Raw genomic sequence first — 22,006 nt, 5'->3', positions numbered from 1 at the left:
CACTTAACTTGTTTGAGATCTCGGATTTGATGAATTTTGAAATTCTGGTGATTTTGGTCATGTTTCGACAAATTGGGATTGAATGTAACTCAAAAAAGATTTTTTGAAATTTTTTATTTTTGAAATTTTTTTAAACGAGATACATTCAACTAATAAAAACTTTTTGGAGGAACTAAGGGTTTGTGACGATTCTTTAATAGGTCTACACGGAAGAGTCTTTCAAACTCATCGTAACACTTTTTGATTGCAATTGTTGGAAAAATAAAATAAAACGTGATCCTCCGAAGCTTTGAATCTGACAGGGATGGAATCTATTATAAATCAGACGGCCTCTCAGGCTAGGATTCTTATAGGGATTGAACTGATTGTGAAAAATGGAGATGAGATTTTCAAACTAAGTGCGTTTCGACGAGAATGATTTGACTTCTTTTGCTTTAAACGGTGAACCTGTGAAATCTAAAGGAGATCAAAAAAAAGTTTCCTTTTATTTTTTATTTTTATAAGCTAAGAATATCATGCAGTTTATACTAATGCGACAAGGAACAACATGTAGTTTAGACTTTTACCATGAAATAAGATGTAGTTTAGGCTCGTACTGAGGAGCAAGATGTAGTTTAGGCTCTTACTGTGGAGCAACAAGTAATTTTAGGTTCTCAATGTGGAGCAACATACAATTTTAGGCTCTTACTGAGGCGCGTCATACAGTTTAGGCTCTTGTTGAATAACAATATGTAGTTTAAGCTCTTACTGAGGAGCGACAATGCTAAGAAAGTACTTATGCAAAATAATTTTGATAATTATTGGCCTGGGCTAATTCGATATTTGTTTTTAAGGAATTGAACATTTCGTCATAGGCCCAAAATGCTAGTTTGCATGATGCATGCGAAAAATTCTTTGTTTTTTTATTGTTTTTAAATCATCCTTTTAGTATGAGCAAAATGATTAGATTAAAAATTGACATTGTTGAATACTGAGTAAGGTGTGCTTGTCAAATAGAGAGTAGTCTTTCTTAATTCTCTTTAAGGTCCTTTAGAGTTATCCCCACCATCGGATATCGACGAAATGATAGGAGAAGATTGGATGGTGTCTGATGATAAAATAAAGGGTTGTGTGATGGTTGGTGATTAGTGGTAGACTTTAGAATCGATCTGAGATATTGATAGATCGATGATTATTCAGACTTCAAACCTTGCCAAGATAGAAAGTGATTAGTGGATAGAGATGATATTTCTTCTCCTTTTTTTTTTTTTTTTTTTTGCCATTCATGCCCCTGGTGCCAATTACAGTTTTCATCAAGTCCAGCTTCTTAAGTTTTTGAGCATTGATTCCTTTCAGGTTTTCGTCGTGCCTATGGTATTTGATCTTGTCATGATTTGATTCTTTTACTCATAACGCCTTTAAAGGTTTTCACTGTGCTATTTCAAATCATAATACACTTCTTGTAAACTTCTCACAGATAGCTATTCCTTCATCGCCAACAAACATTCATGGTAGAAGTATTCTTTTCAAATCATTTCTCGATTAGAGAGGACTTAATTTTAGGACATAACGTGGATAGGATTGAGGTTTGCAAAGAAATGGTATAATCTCGAACAAGGAATTTGATATAATTGGTAGGTTGAACCGGGGGTTTGCTTTTTATTTAATTTAATTTTTTGTGAGGAAGAAACTACATCTCATTTTGCATGAGTCAGAAAGAACTCGTTTATGCATGTTTGAGAACATCAAGTGGGATGGTGGATTTAGAAGACGACTGCCCAAGCACGGGGTCTGATAGGGTTAGCCTCCTTGAATTCCTTGATTTCGTGTCATGGAGCTCGTTTGAAATCATGGAGTTGATGAAATTGGGGGATTGATGGAAAATGACTACCCAAGCACGGGGTCTGACAAAGTTTGCCTTATTAGTTCCTCGATTTCGTGGTAGAGAACTTGTTTGAAATCTTGGATTTGGGATGATTGATGCTTTTAACCATTATATTTTTTATCCGAGTCACTTTGAATGGGATCTTTTTTTTTTTGAAATGATATTCTTTTTTTTTTCTTTCATTTTTTTCGAAATCGTCTTAGTGTGGGGTGGCATACCCCGGTTCTAGGTAATTGAAGGATGATGAAGGCTTGAATGGGTTGACTAGCGGTAGATATATTAGAGTAGTAGAAGGAAGGCCTCTCTTCCGTTCAAGATTTGATTTCTCAAGAACATCTTTTGATGTCATTTAATGCTTGTCAGCTCAAGAGATAGAACTTTTGTAGTTTTGGATCTTTGTCGGTGACTGGTCCTAGAATCTTCTCATAAGATCTCCTTGCACAAGGGTCAAAACATTTTGTCGAACTTTCGTTGATCTGCTCTTCTTTTTTATATTCTTTCGACGCTCTTCTTCATTGTTTATTCTTTTCGATATGCTTTTTAAGAATCCATAGGATTGTTCATTTAGGCTTGCCTCTGAATCGGTACATATATTTTTCATTCTCTTTTTCGACAAGTCTTGTGAGGAAAAACTTCAAGGAAGAACAAATCAGTATATCGTTAACATGAACTTCTTTCTAAGTTGGGAGTTCCATTTGAGAATTGGTCATTGAAGTAGAAGTGGTTGGTTGAAAATGAAGGCTTTTGGTGGATGAATGAGATTTATGATTGTCTTGGGACTAAGTAATAGGGGAAATGCCCCAGTTTAGACAATTTTTTTTTTATATTGTTTTGCCATTCGCAATTTATACTTATGCAGGCTAGGAGTAATTAAAAGGGGTTGAAGAGAGTATGACGATAATCTTTAGGTTTCTTGAGTCATCTTCATTCCTTTTATTGAACCGAGACTAACTTTTCAAATTTTGATAGGACACTCATGTCGTTCTTTAATTCCAAATTCTTTGTAATTATGAAGCTCATAATTGAAAGATGTTTTTGAAATAATTTAGTTTTTTTTGTTTAAATTTTTGTTTTATTTTTTTTTGTTTTTTGAGATGAAGAGTAATAATTATTTTGTTTTTTTTTAAATGGACTTTCCAAATTAATGCCCTTCCTGAGGACGAAGGTCCGATAAATATTCCCCAGAAAAGATGCATATAGTTTTTTTTCTTTTGAAATTTGTTATTATTTTTTTTATAGATGGACATTCTAAATTAATACCCTTCCTGAGGACAAATGTCTGATAAATATTCCAAGGAAGGGAATGCATATATTTTTGTTTTTTTCCCTTTCGACTTTGTCTTAGTAGACCATCATCTTCATGTTTGAAAGTTTGCAAAATCAAAGATCAAACCGGTTCGGATCCCGTCTTTTACTCGGTCTGCCACTTGAACTAAGGTTGAGAAATTGGTAGTTGTGTGACCCACAAGATAGGTATAGAATGAGTGCCTTAGTGTTAAGATAAACATGGTGTTCATCTCTTCCTCGATCATGGACGGTTTTACTTGGGAAGCCGACTCTTGCCACCTCTGGGCATATTCCTTTATTGTCTTTCTAGGCTTGCGTGTCATCCTTGCCACATCACTTCTGTCCAATACGACATGCATGTTGAACCTATAGTTGTGCCAAAACACTTCGGCTAAATCCTGCCATCCTTTGATAAGCGAATGGTCCAATCCCAAGAACTTCTTGAAAGCTAGCCCCGTCAGACTCCTTGAAATAATTGCACCAATAACCTGCCATCCCTTGAAATAATTGCACCAATCGACCTGTAATACAATTTCAGATGGGATAAAGGGCATCCCCCATCGTTGTATTTCTCGAATTCTGGACACTTAAACTTGGTCGGTAGTTGCACAGTAGAATAAAAGCACAGATCTTGGAACCTCATTCCTTGTAGTGTTTTTGTTTCCTTAAACCTCCATATCTCATCTTGTAGCGACTCGATCTGTTGAGTGACTTTTTCATCCATTGTACTTTTGGCTTCGACTGCCCTAAAGTCCCATTCATCATCAGGGATGATTAGAGGAGGTTGGCGGTTCTGTGGAATGTAGAGTGGAGGTCCTTGGTATCCGAGCACTATAGGAGGCAGGGTAGTTTGTTATCCCGACTGTTGCTGCTCGGGGAGTTCAGGGCTTGATCTGGATGCTTGGTGTTGAACAACTTGGGCTTATATAAACGTGGTGCTTGCCAACATGGCAGACAATATTTTCTCGTCTCTTTGTTTTTAATAGCATTGTTATTCTTGCATTTGCCTTTGCCAGCTCTATTGCCATGGATTGTGGGTCTTCTGAGGTGCTCATAGTTGAAATACGGAGGTTTCTCAGGATGTTTATATTTCTTTTGTTTGGCCATCTGTAGGTATAAAAGCCAAGTGTTGGTATATTGCATGATGTTTTATTAGGTTTGATTCAATTATTTAGGGTTGGCACCCAATTTTTATTTTTATAGATGAATTAAATGAAAGTGTGGTTTGTTAGCGCCGAGTTGGGTTGCGTGTTTTTTGAAATGGGTTTACATCAGCACGAAACTGGATTGCGTGTTTTCTGAAATGGGGTTACATTAGCAATGGAGCTGACATCAACACGGGGCTGGGCATTTCTTGATTGGCTTGCGAGATAGGATCCATGTAGGGTTGGAAAAGTTCTTTTGGTAAGAGTATTCATCAACATGGAGTTGGATTTTTTTTGAAGAGATAGTTTTGTAAGAGGTTCATCATCATAGAACTGGCATCAACACGGAGCTGGAATGTTTGAAAAAGAGATAAGTTCATCAACACGGAGTTAGATATTGTCCTACGAGATGTTTCATCGACATGAGACCAACATCAGCACGAGACTAAGGTGTTTTTTTATTTATTTATAATTTTGTTTTAAGTTTGAAATATTTAATCAGTACGAAGCTGGCATCGGCACTGAGCCGAAAACGTTCTCTTAGAGGTATGGTAAGAGACTTCATCAACACAGAGCTGGGAAAAACTTTTTAAAAGAAAAAAGTTTTTGTAAAAAAGTTAATAAGCGCAGGGCGAGAAAAGATGAGGTGTTTTGGTTCTTGTGACCCTTATAAGTAGTTCCTTGAATTTTCAAACTTCAGATTTTTTTTAAAAGAAAAATGTTATTAAGAATGATGGAACTAATTGGGTTAATGAATGATACTGGACTTGATTAAGATTGATCGGATGTTGACGGACTCATTGTGATTAGTTCACTCGATTAAAGATAGTCGACCTCATTAGTGTCCATTGGAAAATAGTTGAATTCGTTATGGTTGATCGCATAATGTTGAACCCGATTATGGTTGATCAAATGATAGTGAACCCGATTGGAGTCAATCGTGGATAGTGGAATTGATTAGAGTTGATTAGATGGTTGTGGACCCGTTTGGGTTGATTGCGGATGGTGGACTCGATTGGATGGTTGTGGACCCGATTGGAGTCGATCGTGGATAGTAGACTCAATTAGAGTCGATTGGATTGTGGACCCAATTGGGTCAATCGTTGATAGAGCCTCAATTGGGTTGATAGGCTGATGATTGGGGTCAATCATTGATGGTAGACCCGATTTGGATCGATTGTGAATCGTGGACCTGGTTTGAATCGAATTTGGACCGTGGACCTGGTTCAGGTCGAATTTGGATCGTGGACCCAGTTCAGGTCGAGTATAGATCGTGGATAGTGGACTTGATTAGAATCGATTGGATAATTGTGGACCCAATTGGGTCAATTGTGGATAGTGGACTCGTTTCGGTTGAGTTTGGATCGTGGATCCAGTTTGGGTTGAATTTGGATCGTGGATCCAGTTTGGGTTGAATTTGGATCGTAGACCCAATTTGGGTCGAATATGGATCGTGGACCCCGTTTGGGTCGAGTTTGGATCGTTGACTTGATTTGGATCGAATATGGATCATGGACCCAGTTTGGGTTGCGTTTGGATCATGGACCCTGTTCGGGTCAGATTTGGATTATGGATCTGATTCGGGTTGTGGACCCGATTTGGTCGAGTTTGGATTGTGGACTTGATTTGGGTCAATTGTGGATAATGGACCCAATTATGATTGTGTATGGGTAGTAGATCTTGTTGGGGTCTAATTGAAGGGTGGTGACTTTGATTGATGAAGATTGATTGGATGATATTGGACCCGATTAGAGTTGAGCGTGAGGATGGGCCAACCTAGGCCTCACAATGAGTTAGAGATAACAAGTAGACATTAGATTAGTATACACTTGTTGAAAATGTGAACCTAATGCGGATCCAAAGTGAATGACAAATAAAGAGTGAATAAGCCCGATTAAGATCGAGTAATCGATGATATACAATGTCGAGGTCAAATTGGTTATTCTTTCATGTTAGCATTGATTGATAAAATCCTATTTGAAGAATCATCATTGATAGTAGGAAAAAATGTGTCCCGCCCTTAAAGAGAGGTGGTGGATCCGAATCGGCGGAGAATGATGAACGAGTCTGATTGAGGCTCATTAGTGAAAAATTGTTGATAACTTTTCGAGTTTGGGTTCCATAAGACGTACGTACTTGAAAATTTTGAAACTTCTCTCTATTTTGAAGTTCATTTTGAAACATCGAATGAAAACAAGGGTTTCATCATTTAATCGGAGCATCACAAATTGATGGGCTTCAGGATTGGACATTTGACACATTTTGACTTATTAAGCTTAAATCCGATAGATAAACGAGAAAAAAAACAATAACTGTGAGCATAGGTTAAAACAACAAGAGAAAAAAGCAATTTTTTTGTTTTTTTTGAAGTCTATATTGTAAGGAGGGACCTGAGTATTTTATACTGGTCCGTACTTGAAATACGGACCAGTAGGTTCATTTTTGGCCAAGTTTGTTGGTCCAAATTTAAGGCACATTGCCTTTGGTTTTTGGCTTGCGCCAAGAAAAAAAACACATTTTTTTTTATTTTTCTTTTTGATGATATGCACAATTAAAGAAAAACATATTTCCCCTTTTACCTAAGGGACAAGTAAAGGAAAACTGCATTTAGGGTTATGCAAATTGCCTTTGTGGGCTCGAAATTACAACAACATGAACATGGGATGGATACGCATTTGATTTTGAAGACCTTAGTGTCCTGGGTCTATTAATCGTGTTTCGATGCATGCGGGTTCATAGGTGATTTCCGGATATCCATTCTTCAAACCTTAATGTACACCGAAGTGTCCACGTCTTAGGTTGGTGAATGCAGTGGATGTTTTCCTCCCCGCCACCCAAAATAACGATCTAGGGGGCTTGAGAGTACCAGCATCCGAGGTTAACTTTTGAACAAGGGAGGGGTGGTTGTGTAGTGGGTTGTGAAACGCATGTGCATGTATATTTTGAAAAGCATATCCATCCTTATACATTGCGTTGTCCAAAAGAAGAAAGCAAAAAAGAAAATAAATATTACAACCATTCCCACAAAGTAAAGTAAGGTGAACAAGAAACAAAAGAACATTAGAAGATGAGAAAAAATAAAGAAATGAAAACACGCATTTTTTTGTTTTGAAAAAGGACCGATTTGAAAAAGGGTTGGACCTACTCTCTCCCCAATAGAGTTGCCAAGCTGTAGAAATGAGATTTTCGAGTCCGAAGATCTCTACTACTTGGATTTGGAGTCGCCACCTTTTTTTTTAGTAAAAGGTGTGAATCGGTACCAGGAAAGTAGTTTTGAAAAATCGTTTTGTTTGTAGTGACTCTCGTACGAATAAGGGCCATTGGTCCACCTAAGATCTAAGTAAGGTGGTCCATATTAGGGAATAGGGAAGGTGTTAGGCACCGTACTCCCTCCACCATTAGTGGTGACCTCGGATTCGCTCGTTTTGGAAAGTAAAAGTCGAGAAAGACCGGTTTGTGTCCTCGAATGTGAGGAACTTTAATTTCAATTTGAACCAAAGAGGGCTTTCTTATTGAGAAAGTGGCCTTATCATGATCCATATCTTTGAATACATTTGAAAATTTGGACTCTTCGATCAAGGACCCACTTTCATAAGAAAGGGGCCCGATGCCTTAGTCCTGAAAAATGTTTTGTGGTGGGTGCATTAGTGTAGGGATTTTTAGAAGACATTTTTTTGGAAAGGGTTTTTCAACCCCTACCCTTTCGAATGAGTTGGAGCCCAATCTACCAGAAGTAGAAGACGGTTTGTATCACATCTTAGGGTTGTTCTAGAAAAAGGAAAATAAAAAATAAAAAAAGTGGAAGGGGAGAAGTAGAAGAAGGGAATATCAGAGGGGAGAGAGATGGGGGAATAACTTTATTTTTACTTTTTATTTTAGTCCTTCCTACCTGGTTCTTCTTCCTGTTTGTTTTCCTCTTGATCTTCAAGTGATTTGCTTACTTGACTTAATCTTGGTATAAGGAGGTGTAAGACTTTTGATGGTTGAGAGTTGGGGGTGTAGATGTTATGAGAGAGGGGGTTAAGAGTTGAGAGTGAATTGAGAAAGAGTTTGGCTTGTTAGAGAGGTCAAGTCTTGGGGGGAGATTGTGTTGAGAGTAGGGGGTTTTACAGGACTTCGTAGGGGACTTTTAGGGGTAAAATGGGGTGGAAGTGTGGGAAGATGTAGAATGGCATGGGATTTATAAGTGGGGCATATGAAATTTGAGGTTAGGGGGTGAGTATATGCGGAAGTGGGTGTAAGTGGATCTCTTTTGATCCAAATGAATTGGATCTTTCAACCCATTTGGGTTGAGTGTTAGGTGAATTGAATGGAGTGGGTTTTGGTGAAGAACAGTGGTATAAGAGAGTGGTTGTTGATTTTTTTAGGAGGGTGGAGGAGATGGTGACATGTGTCAAAGATGTGTGGGGCTGTGTGCGTTAGGTGAGTTGATTAGGGAGAAGGGGTGTGGGGGTGGTTTGTGATGAGGGATTTGGAGAGAATGATGAGGGTAGGTTACGACATGGGTGTAGGTTGAGATGTGGGTAGCTTTTTAAGAGAAAGGTGATGGGGTTAGTTGAAGACGAGGGCACTTGGTCATTTTCCATTAATCTCTTAATAAAGACAAAGGTCAAAGGGGCATTTCATCTGTTTGGAAGTTTAAGGGGCTATCTTAAATATTGTCAACATGGGGAGGGTATATAAAAAGTTACAGTAAATTGAAGCAATTTGTTGGGTTTGTTGTGTTTTAGGATTCCAAAACGAATTGTGCCTCGAATTGGTTCGATTCCAACCAGTTTGTAATTCGCTACGTCAATAACAAATTGGGTAACCTTTAGGGCTTACAATGGGTCGGATTTTATCCGAAATTCGAGTGATCTGAATCCGAATTTAGCGGGTTTGGTTCCTTTCACTATATCTGAATTAAAAAATAGATCGGATATGGGTTGATGTCATTTGACCCGAGTCGGATATGGGTCGGATACGGATCCATCCCTATATCCACCTAGATCCGAATGATATATTACTTTATAAGTTACATTTTTATATTTTTCAAGGTATTTTTCTTCAACTAACAAGTGTTGGGCATAGTGGCTAAGGCCTCCCTCCAAAAGCAAGAGTTCAAGTCACCTTTTGGTCACATCTAGCAATTTTCCTTGAAATTACCTTGAATGGTTTGAAATTATTTTACCCAACCGACCCGAATCAATTAATTCAGTCGGGTCGGATTTAGATATGGGTTTAGTGAAAGCAAAATGATTCAAATATGGTTTTAGCTAGTAGGATTTAAGCCCTAGTAACCTTGGTTGAGCTTGCATTGACCATCTTGTAGAAATCACCTATTACATCTATCGTGCTATGAGATTAGTGAGCCGATTTTAGAGTTCTCAAGGAGTTGCACATTGGACTGTGGTGAAGCATATTATGAAATTTGGTGGAAAAGGACTTGAAACTAGTTGCACATTGGACTGCAACGAAGCATATTATGAAATTCCTGAAAAAGAACTAAAAACTATGTTTTCTTTTCATAGTGAAGATCTTGTTGCTTTAGGATATACTAACTTTGATTTTCAAGCTGGTCTAGACAATTGAGCATCAATGTCAAGCTATGTTTTCACTTTAGGAGGTACAATAGTGAGTTGGCGCAATGCGAAGTAGAAAGTGTTGTGATTCCACCATTGAGGTGGAATATGTCTAGTTTCAATAGTTGCAAAAGAGACTGTCTAGATAAGGGGCTTCTTACTAGAACTAGGAAGTGTTCCCTCAGCACAAAAGCCCCATTCTCTCCTTTGTGATAATAGTGGTGTAGTAGCTAAGAATAACAAAAAAAATCATTGCAAGATGAAGCATGTGAAACAGATGTATCATTTCATTTTTTATATAAAGGGTCAAGGAGAAATAGAAGTCACTAAAGTTAGGTCTTAAAAGAATCTGGCTAACCCTCTGCTTAAGAGTTTGTCAGAAAAGTTGACCCTTTTGCATTTAGGTGCTATATGTGTCAAATCTTTGCCTAAATTATTTTTAGGGAAAATCAGTATAAGATTCTTTATTATTATGTGATTTATACCTTTTTCATATCATGCAGGTACATGACCTAATTCCATTAATCATGAGATGGTTAATGACATATGAGATAACACTAAGATCCCCAGGTCATATTATAGTTTGGCTAAGTGAATTGCTTTGGACTGACATCAGAGATTTAGTTGACCAATTCCTCGTACTTGAAATGGTCACAGCTATCAATGAAGTTGGGTGGTTCATTTAGACGATTTCCATAGTGTAAATATCTTTTCATTAGAGAAATCATTGATTCTCAGGTAATGTAGTAGGGACTACACATAAAACACGTGTGTGCAGCGTAAGTGTACATTGACCTATTGCGATTGAGAAGCCTTTTGATGAAACCTACTATCAGTTAAAGAGTTTCTTGCCAACAAACACAAATTAGTAGATCCTTAGACCTAAGGAACTTGCCAGTTGCTAAGTAGCTATTTGGGTCTCGGAAGGTTGGTCCATGAAACAATGTATATTGGGTGATAAATTATTTGATTAACGGAAAGTTTCCAACATGGAATCCATATCTATGCAAATGGGAGAATATCTTAGACTGGGGTTTAAATATCCAAATTATGTAGCTGGGTTCACAAGAAATGATTTTCAAAAGATTATACTATATATTGATTTTTTTTTAGTATGTAATATGTATGTTTGTAAAACATTTTATCATGAGAATGGGTTTCTCAAATTAACAGATTATCCTAGGGCCCCATAACATACATATAGGCTATGAATTAGATAGTAGAATTTTACTCTGAGGACCTGTACATGGGATATTGTGCTTTGGAAGGAATTATTTGATCACTCATTTGTGGAAAGAACCGGGTTTCATGACCAAAATAAGTCATATACTTCGGCATTGTTGCTTGCATTCTTAGGATGGTCAAAGATCTCTTTGGCTCTTGGATATGTTTGGGTTCGTCCTTCATGTTGGTAAAGAGGATTCTTTGGTCTCTTCTTTCCTTTGCTGTGTGTTGGGATCTTTGGAAAGAAAAGAATCATCAGGTTTTCAAAGGATAGTCGGCATCACTTGAGAACATCATTGTGTCTATTAAAGGTATTTTGTTTTTTTGGTGTCAATTCTTTGAGGAGTTCAAAGGAGTTTTCTTTGATGATTTTATGGGGAGATGGGACTGGGTTTGTAAATTATAATAGTAAGGGCTGGGTTTTACGTTTTTGGTTAAAGTGTCTTTCTCTTGTACTATTTGCTGGTAACCTCGACCACTTTTATTACAACTTGCTTTTTCTGATCCAAAAAAAAAAGGACCGTTTTGGTTAATTGTTTAGCTCTAAAAATTCAATTGCAAAATAATATCTCACGTCACTTGCAATTCAGAACCAATTAATTTTGATCGGTTAATTGGTTTAGAGAAGCCCTTAGTGAGATATCTCTAAGCAATTTGTATCTGTAGTTCTGCTCTATGTTTCTGAACTGGAGAAGGACATAAGATATACCATAAGTTGTGTTGGACATATTCAATCTGCATCTAAAAGTTTGTATTTTTTCCTGGAGCTTGAGATGCTGTAGTAGTTCGAAAATGAATAAAAAACAGTGTGATATTTCAAAGGAAAAGGCTGAAGTAACAGTAAAATTGACATCGATTCTCACATTGCTGACGTGGATGTATGTACGGAACCATAGATGCTTTTCATTGGGACACAAGTGAAAAGCATCTATGGTTATGTATGCACCTTCACATCAGCAATGTGAGAATCAATGTCAATTTTAATGTTACTCCAGCACGACTCTATTTGAAACAATTCCTGTTTTATTTCATTATAATTTTTCACCTTTTTTTTGGGTTGAATCAACAAGTTGCTTCATATTTTTTCCTTTTCTTTCATGAAACAGTGAAAAATTATAACTTTGAATCTTATTATGTTGCTTCTTTGTGCTGGTTAGTTTCAAATGGAATGAATCAACCAATCACATCATATTGCTTTGTTTATTTCAGTTATATCACCGAGTCCCGAACTTACATGTGTATGCATATGGAACCCTTCCATGTGTGGATTCAACGATTGCGGAAGCATGTTCCGACTTCGTTACAAGGTGATTATGAATGACATTCACTCTCAGTGAGGCAAGTTATTCTCAGGTTACTAACTTTTATCCTTTCTTTGTTATTCGGAACACCTGACATAGTGAGCCCTATGATTTTTGCAGCATTGTATACAATGACGAATTTTCTGCACGCCTTTCAGTTAATTCGATCCTGAGGCTTCGTGCAGCGGCCATCACTGCCTTATCACAAGATTCCTCTGCTGATTCAGCCATGATTTGCAAACTTGCCCGACGTGTTTTGCAGATCAGCAACCCATACTGGAACAACAAGGGGGAAGAAGCGGTATCTGCTCCATCAATTCAGTCTGGAGCCTTAACAATTGAGGAGGGTAACCAACATACATACAGGAGGAGACACTATAAATATGTTATCAAAGGTGGGGTTTTCCTATGTACTCATGCGATTTCTTGCATCCTTAAAATGCCTGAACATCAACGTTGCTGTCTCATAAGGGTTAAGGGTTGCAATCTTTCGTCATCTGATGTAACTTTAGAAATGCAAGGTGTTTCTGATAAAAAGGGTTATGAATTCACCGCAGGCAATAGTGAACCGAATCAAGAGTTTCCTTCTCATGAAGTGACAGACTTGACTGAGAATCCAGATGCCGCAATTCTAGAAGATAGTTTTGATGAAATTACCTCTTGTGATCCACCAAATACTTCTCATCAATATTTCGAGACTTCTATCAATGTACTTCCTTCTGAAGATCCTGTGTCTGAGTTTATGGATGGAGTTCCATCATCCAATGAAGCATCGATACGAGATCCACCTGAGATGTTCCTTCCTGGCCTTGTCATTCACTTGGTACTGCAGCATAGAAGCCTTCTGCCTTTGTGGAAAGTGTGGGGGATTCAGGAGAGGGAGCATAGTTATAGAGCTTATATTGCAAATAGGGAAAGCTTTAAGGACATCATTGTATCACCCTACATGTTCCTCGATCATCTACCTTGGAGGTAACTGAACCTCACTTGGTCCCATTTTTGTTTTTTCTTTTTTTTCTTTTGTGATAAGTTGAAATTTTATTGAAATAAAAATGGGGTCGAGGTGATTCCTAAGTGTACAAGACACTTATCAAAAAGGGAAAAAAAAACCCTTTCCCCGCCTCCAAATTACAGATAAAGACCCACCTTACAACAAAATCCTCAAAAAAGGTCCCCTCGAATTCCTCAAAAGCCTTCCCCCAGAAAAACAAAATCCTGTTTTTCATTTGTTTTATGGTCAATATCAGATTACTTATGTCGACTGTGTAGGAAGTTAGGAACATGGATCGAAAGTGAATTCAAACTACTTACTCAGTTCTTTTGGCCACATTGATATTTCCAGATGTCACTATGCTATGCAGAAAGTACTTGAGACACGAAAAGCTCAAGCTCAACACAGTGAATCTAGTATGGCTTGATTTTTGACTGTTGACTCTATTTTCTACCACATTTTCTGATGGTTCGTAGCATTGCATGGATATAATTTCTACAGAGTTAGAGATGCAGCCTTGTTGCCAAGTTTTTATAACCTAATGAGATAGGATCAAGGATTCACCCTCACGAGTCTCCTCCATCAAAGGAAAATGAAGAATGAAAGCTCCAATTTGGCAAATGTATAGTCATTCTTACTCATTAAAACTCTAATTTAATATGGAATAATCTATGTCCATGGTTCCAGCCAGATAAATTACAGTCTTGGCATCAATTGTTCTGTTTGCATAATAATTATTTATAGAATAATGCCTCACCATCTCGATATGATCCATGCAAGATAATGTAATACTGCATCGTCCTTTATTATCTCTTATCCGTGAGATATATAGAAATAGAGAGATATATATTTGTTGTAAAAAATTTGTTTCTTTCTTCTGTTTTTTTTTTTTTTTTCTTTTTCGTTATTACAGTAATTTAATTAGAGCCCTGGATACACCAAAGACAGTCCAGTCTAAGTTTATTATTCCTACTGTATTAAGATGTGATACACTCCCTTGGAATGGCCACAAACTAAAGTTCATTATGTTTGGATGAATTCTAGCCATTATATGTGAGAGACTTCATAGCAAGAAAGAAAGATGGAGCAGCTTTAGTTATGGTAAATTGAAGATGTAGATGTGTAGGCATCACAATAGAACTATCATGAACATGTATGAGAAATGAAAAACTGATGTCTTTTACATTGTTGTGATTTTCTAAAAAATACTTGTTAGATATATCTGTTAAATAAGTCTATATGTCCTTTTTAATCTTTTCCTCTACTTAGATTATGTAATAGCTTTAAAACCCAATTAGGGCTAATTAATCAAATACTAATTTCTTCTCTTAATTTTAACTTAGTATCAGAGCATCTCTCTCTACCTCCATCAAACTCCTACTTCTTCTTCTGCTACAAACTCCATTGACCCATTCTTCCTTAAAACAACACTACACCTCTCGTCTTCAGCTCATATCACCCCTACGAGTGTTCTCTGTCGCTGCACACCCTAATCACATCATGTGATAAGGAGTTAAAATCTGTTCAAAGCCTGCAATCAGGCTATACTCGTAGCAACGATGTTGTTTAGGGCCTGCGACACCAAAGATGGTTGTATCTCAGCCTTGCGACATTCAAGGTGACTGTAGTTGAGCCTTGTGACACCCAAGGTAGCAGTCTCAACATCTGCGATCACAGCAGGTGATTTGTTTTTAAATTTTTTGACACAGCAGGTGGCTGTCTGAGCCCTACAATAACAACAGGTGGTTGAATTTTGAGTAGGCGACACCAGTAGGTGGCTGCTCTGCCTTGTGCAACACAGCAGGTGGCTATTTTTTTTTTATTGTTTTTGAGCAGACAACACCAGTAGGTGGCTGCTTTGCCTTGTGCGACACAGCAGGTGACTGTTTTTTTTATTTTTCGATCACCGTAGTGATTATATGAGGGTGCCAATAGTGGTTTTGAACACCTACAGAATTTTTCGATCACAACAGGGTGCTGTTTGGGGCTATTCTCACATTAGTCTTGCTCCTTGATTCCCTGCACTTGTGGTAATGATTACTTGGGTCACCCACAACAGTGTTTAATCAGCCTTTACGACACTTACGATCTTGCATTATCACCTTTAGGGTGCTGCAATAATTTTATCCCGGGGAGTCGTATCGTCATCTTACTTGAACTCTCTTCAAACTAAAGTACTCGGATTCTTTGATGGCCTCTAAGTCATCCTCTTCCTCGATCACTAGTACTAGTAATGGATCGAGTGGTCTTTCTTCTCATTCAACCGACTTTCCAAGCATTCAAATCACTACTGTGAAATTAGATGGTCCTAATTATCTCTTTTGGGTACAATCGATTGAAATGTTCATTGATGGAAAAGGAAAGATCGGTTATCTCACAAGGGCAGACAAACAACCTGCACAGACCAACAGTTTTTACTTTCATTGGTTTGCTAATGATTTTATGGTCTATTCTTTGTTGGTTACATCTATGCAACCACACATTGCGGTCGGTTTTATGTTTTTTTCGACAGCAAAACATATATGGGATTTCGCAAAGAGCGTTTACTCGCAACGTCAAAACAAAGTCCGGATTTTTACTTAGAGTGTAAGATTTCTCGACTTTCGCAAGGGGACTTTTCTATTACTACTTATATATCACAGCTACTTGCTCAGTGGGAAGAGTTGACATTCTATTTCTCGTCCTACGCCTGGAAGGACCCTCTTGATAAGACATTGTATGCGTCAATTATGGATAAGATTCGGGTATTTCACTTTCTAGCTGATCTCCGAGATGAGTTTGAGTATGCGAGAGTTCATTTATTGGGTATAGATCTTTTTCCGTCCCTACAGACTGCGTAGTCTTATGTCTTGGCTTATGAGAGTCGTCGCACAACTATCCTACCTCTTTCTTCAGAGATCACTCTATTATGCTTGCTCGCCTACCTTCTCCACAGCCCCCCAGTGGGTCTCTGCCTACTCGTCAGCGACATAAGTGTGATCATTGTAGAAAGTTGGATCATGTAAAAGCTCGTTATTATGCACTTCATGGTCGTCCTAATCAACACCGTCAACAGTCTCAGTGATCTTCAACTCATGTAATCTCTCAGCAAACGACTAATTTAGCACCTTCTCCAGTTATTAACTCCTTATCGGATTCGATATCTTTATCCCAAGTCGAGCTTAACATGTTTAGGAAATTCTTCAATCAGATGGAGACCTTATCTTAGTCGATTTCTACATTCACTCACTCAGGTACCTTTGCATTTGCACACAGTGTTTTCACCACTTCCTCACCATGGATCATTGATTCTGGTGCATCAGTTAACATGATCGATACGTCATCCCTTTTTAAAGCTTATAATGTTTATTCTGGTCATCACAAGGTTCGCCTGGCCGATGGTTCTTTGTCTTTTATATTTGGTCACTGTCATTTTTCCTGTTACATCTTTTTTATCCCTAACTAACACACTACATGTTCCTCAACTTACTACTAACCTTATATATGTTAGTAGTCTTACCAAAAATTTGAACTGTAGTGTAACTTTTTATCCCTCTCATTCTGTCTTTCAAGATCTGGAGTCAAAGAGGACGATTGGCACTAGACGTGAAGTGAATGGATTATATTTCTTGGACGTACCCGATTCACCTAACACTCATTCTATTTTTCAACTTAGTAGTACTAGTCAGTTTAATAAAGCTCTTGTAATGCGTTGGCACTTACGCTTAGACCCTATTTCCTTTGGTTATTTGAAAAACATGTTCTCTGCTTTATTTAATAATAAGTTGCTTGATTTTTCTTGTGAAACTTGCCAATTAGCTAAACATGTGCGTTCTTCTTATCATGTTAGTATGAATACTACTACACTTACTATATTTGGCCTAATTCATTCTGATGTGTGGGGTCCTTCCCTCGTCACATCCACTCTTGATTTTTGTTATTTTGTCTTATTCATCGATGACCACAGTCGTACTATTTGGGTCTTTCTTATAAAACACGAATGCGATCTTCAAGCAATTTGTTGCTATAGTTCATATTCAGTTTGGTCGTACAGTCAAGACCTTTCGTTCTGATCATAGTTCTGAGTACACCTATAGTGAGCTTTTAAAACTTTGTTTAAAATCTGGCATTGAGCATCAAATATCTAAAGTTAAGACCCCTCAACAGAATGGTCGTTCAGAACGAAAAAATCGTCATATTCTAAAGTTAGCTCGTGCCATCTCTATTGTTATGAACGTGCCACAATCTTATTGGACCGATGCAGTTCTTACTATTGTATAACTTATTAATCGAACCCCCTTCCGAGTTCTTCAGTTTGTCATGCCCCTCTCTTAGCTCTATCTGAATCATCCTGTGTTTCTCCTGTCTCTGCGTGTGTTTGAGTGCATCTGTTTTATTCAAATTCTTGACCAAACTCGTACTAAACTGGACCATAAGGCTGTAAAATGTATTTTTTTGGGTTATTCCTCTACCCATAAAGGTTATCGTTGTTACCATCCTCCTTCTCGACGGCGTTTCATTTCTTGGGATGTTTCATTTTTTGAGCATTCCCCATATTACAATGGGTCTGTTGGCATTCAATCTGAGTAATTTCCCCTAGACTCCCCTGATGATCCCCTCTCTGTCCCTTTTCTTCTTTCCTTACCTATTCCTCCCTCTCCACCCCCTGTTAGTTTGTCACCTCTTCTCCTGTAGGTTTTCTCTCGACGTCCATGTGATATTACCTTCACTCTTATGCTAGACTAGCTCGCTTCTTCACCTCCAGTTTCGCCTCTTTCTGTTTCTTATGATGATCGTCCTCTTACCACTCGTTAGGGTAAGCGCATTTGTACTTATTTCATTTCTAATTATGTATCTGATTCTACACTCTCACCCTCCTATCGGAATTTTTTTGCTTCTATTTCCGCTATTTCTCTTCTTACTACTGTTGCAGATGTTATTATCTATCCTGAGTGACGAGCAACTATGATTGATGAGTTGAATGCTCTTGAAAAGACTCAGACTTGGGAACTTGTTCCTCTCAGCTGGAAGGAAAGTTGTAGGATGTTGCTAGATTTTCACCCTTAAGCATAATACAGATGGTTTTATTGCTCGTTATAAGGCCCGTTTGGTGGTCAATGGTTATGTTCAGACTTATGGGATTGATTATTATGAGACATTTGCTCTAGTTGTCAAGATGACCACCATTCATGTTCTCCTTTCTATTGCCGCTATTAGAGGCTAGCCTCTCTATCAGTTATATGTCAAGAATGCATTTCTCAATGGTGATCTTCAGGAAGAAGTTTATATGGTCAAATTTCTTGGGTTTCTTACATTTGCTTCTCTTACCCATGTCTGTCGTCTTCGTCGTTCTTTTTAGGGACTAAAGCAATCTTCTCATGGATGGTCTGAGTGCTTTACTATGGCCATGCATCAGTTTGGATTCCATCAAAGTTTTACTGATCACATTTTTTTTTTGCGTCACTCCTAGGGTAAGAGTGTTGCTCTGATTGTTTATGTGGATGATATCGTTCTTACTGAAGATGATGATGATGGCATTACCATTGTAAAAATTTACTTAGGCCATTAATTTGAGATTAAGGACCTTGGGTATTGAAAGTGCCCTCGATCCGCGGGGTGCGCGGATCCGCTTTTGACCCTTGAGGTTTTGGAGTCGCCACCTAGTTGTTAAGGTCTAGGAACCAAACTGACTCTAAAAAAGGCAAACTAATCTACGAAAGAGAAAAAAAGTCCGGGGATCACGTTACGGGGTTGGACGGTGTCAGGCACCAACCCCGCCCGGTTAAAGCCGGTCTCTACTAACTTCCCAAATAAATCACATTGCTAAAAACCTAGATAAAAATAAAAATAAAAAATTTTATACCTTTCCGATAGTAAGGATTTTGCTCCCTCAGATCTGACAAAAATAGCTCCTTGTACCATACTCCCTTGCTTCGTTCTGTCTCTGGATTTGATTTCGGATCTCCGAGATCAAGGTATCTCTTTATTTTTGGATCTGAATTCTTCAAGTTTGTTGTGGGTTTTGGGATGTTTTTGAAAGGCTTTTGGGTGTTCTTTAGGCTAAAATCGAAGGAGGGATGTTAGGGGGGCTTTTAGACCTACTTCTCTTAGGGTTTATGATTTGATACGAAAATAGGGTGTGAGCACCTCTATTTATAGATTTTTTTAGGGGTTGATTTTGATAGAGTTAGTATTTAATTAGAGTTCTTTTAATTAGAGTTGTGTTTTAGTTAGACTTGTTTTAGGTAGAATTGTGTTTTAATTAGAATTGTTTTATGTAGAATTATTTTTTAGTTAGAACTCTATTAGATTGAGTTATTATTTAATTAGAACTCTATTATGAATTTTAGTCTTATTTGATTGACTTTTAATGTTTTGACTTTAGTCTTAATTGACTTTAATTTTGAGTTCAGTTTCACTTGATTGACTTTAATACCTTGACTTCAGTCTTGCTTGATTTACTTTTAATTTTTGGAGAACCCCCCTCCATTATTTCTTTAATTCTTTGGACCCCCAAATGGAGGGGTCCTTAAATAAATATCCCACGAACCCTCAACAATTTTACTTGAAAGCCCGATTGATCAATTTTTTTAATTCAAAATTTTAAATTAATTTCATCAATGTTTCACTTTAATTATTTAATGTTTTATTTATTAATTTCGAAAATTTTAATTATGAAAATTGTGAAATTACCGTTTTGCCCCCGGAGAGGACTTTTCACGTTTTAAGTCGGTTTTTAATGTTCTAGGATGTTTTAGAATCGATTTTTCGTAAGAAATTCAATGGAAATATTAGTTTGTGTCATTTATGAAATTTTTTGTGTGAAATGATCATGAACTTTATGAGGGGCATTTTCGTAATTTTGTCGAATTTTGTTAAAATTGGTGAAATGATTTATTTGGTTTCAATTTGTTATTTTATGTGTTTGAGAGAGTTTTCCTAAGCGTAACGTAGGCTCTAGGGTTGTTTTGAGGTTAGGGGTATTTTGGTAATTTGGTCAAGTTTTAGTGATTTTTATCGTGAAGCTTCCTTTTGATTTGCAAGATGATGATTTCTATGTTTCTGGGGTCGTATTTTCCTAGCGTAGCGTGGTTTCTAAGGTTTTGTCAATTCAAGATACCTCATCCGAATTTTTGAAGCATATCTGGTAATAAAATAAAGCAATGGAATACACATCCATCCTTGGGAATCATTGCGATCGGGTTGACGAGTTGATTAATCAGGCGAGTGCAAAAATGGGGTGTCTACAGATGCCCCTCTTTGGCAGAGGGTTGAAGCAAACTAGATAGCAAATTTATTTTGGTAGATAGTGCGATATCTGAATGCCAAAGTTAGTGACAGTTCATTTTGCAGCCTGATTTAGCAATTCGTCGAGGTTTTCGGATCCTTGAGGGTAAAACTCTCCCCGAATTAGAAAAATGTCAGGTCCTTGAGTGCAAACTCTCACTGACGGTGTCAGATCCTTGAATTTTAGAAAATTCTCCTTGACTAATGTGACAACTGTGCAAGTGTGTGATTTAAAATCTTAGCATAATTTGAGCATAATCTGAGTATAAACTGAGCATGATTTGAATATAAACTGAGCATAAACTGAGTAAAATTCCAAGAAAACACTCGGCGGTAACTGAGCATAATTCCGAGAATACCCTCGGTGGTAACTGAGCATAGTTCCAAGAAAACCCTTGGCGGCATCTAGGCATAGTTCCGAGAAAACCCTCGGCGGCATCTGAGAATAATTCCAAGAACACCCTTGGCGGCATCTGAGCATAGTTCCGAGAAAGCCCTCGGCGGCATCTGAGCATAATTCCAAGAAAACCCTCGGCGGCACCTGAGTATAATTCCAAGAAAACCCTCGGCGGTAACTGAGCATAGTTCCGAGAAAACCCTCGGCGGCATCTGAGCATAATTCCGAGAAAACCCTCGGCGGCATTTGAGCATTAGTTCCGAGAAAACCCTCGGCGGCATCTGACCATAGTTCCGAAAAAAACCCTCGGCGGTAACTGAGCATAGTTCCGAGAAAACCCTCGGCGGCATCTGAGCATAGTTCCGAGAAAACCTTCGGCGGCATCTGAGCATAATTCCAAGAACACCCTTAGCGGCATCTGAGCATAGTTCCGAGAAAGCCCTCGGCGGCATCTGAGCATAATTCCAAGAAAACCCTTGGCGGCACCTGAGCATAGTTCTGAGAAAATCCTCGGCGGTAACTGAGCATAGTTCCGAGAAAACCCTCGACGACATCTGAGCATAATTCCGAGAAAACCCTCGGCAACATCTGAGCATAGTTCCGAGAAAACCCTCGACGGTAACTGAGCATAGTTCCGAGAAAACCCTCAGCGGCATCTGAGCATAGTTCCGAGAAAACCGAGAAAACCCTCGGCGGTAACTGAGCATAATTTCGAGAAAACCCTCGGCGGCATCTGAGCATAATTCCGAGAAAACCCTCGACGGCATCTGAGCATATTTCCGAGAAAACCCTCGGCGGTAACTGAGCATAGTTCCGAGAAAACCCTCGGTGGTAACTGAGCATAGTTCCGAGAAAACCCTCGGCGACATCTAAGCATAGTTCCGAGAAAACCCTCGGCGGTAACTGAGCATAGTTCCGAGAAAACCCTCGGCGGCATCTGAGCATAGTTCCGAGAAAACCCTCGACGGCA

General features: G+C 38.2%; 1 protein-coding gene across 2 annotated transcripts in view; it reads left to right on the top strand.

The window, feature by feature from the left end:
- Positions 1-14,242, top strand: part of LOC147396592 (lipase class 3 family protein) — a 78,367-nt gene extending 64,125 nt beyond the window's left edge. For both annotated transcript variants that reach the window (XM_086451508.1, XM_086451509.1), the window contains 4 exons: positions 12,291-12,388; positions 12,503-12,777; positions 12,940-13,354; positions 13,725-14,242. In XM_086451508.1, coding sequence (XP_086307634.1) covers positions 12,291-12,388; positions 12,503-12,777; positions 12,940-13,354; positions 13,725-13,800 — 864 coding nt within the window. In that variant the 3' untranslated portion in view covers positions 13,801-14,242. The remainder of the gene's footprint in view (positions 1-12,290; positions 12,389-12,502; positions 12,778-12,939; positions 13,355-13,724) is intronic.
- Positions 14,243-22,006: the final 7,764 nt, after the last annotated feature.

Source organism: Akebia trifoliata, chromosome 8 (assembly GCF_017979445.1).
Source record: "Akebia trifoliata isolate Shusen 1 chromosome 8, ASM1797944v1, whole genome shotgun sequence".
Taxonomy (NCBI): domain Eukaryota; kingdom Viridiplantae; phylum Streptophyta; class Magnoliopsida; order Ranunculales; family Lardizabalaceae; genus Akebia; species Akebia trifoliata.
Note: the sequence above shows the minus strand (reverse complement) of the source record. Positions and strands in the feature narration are given on the sequence as shown.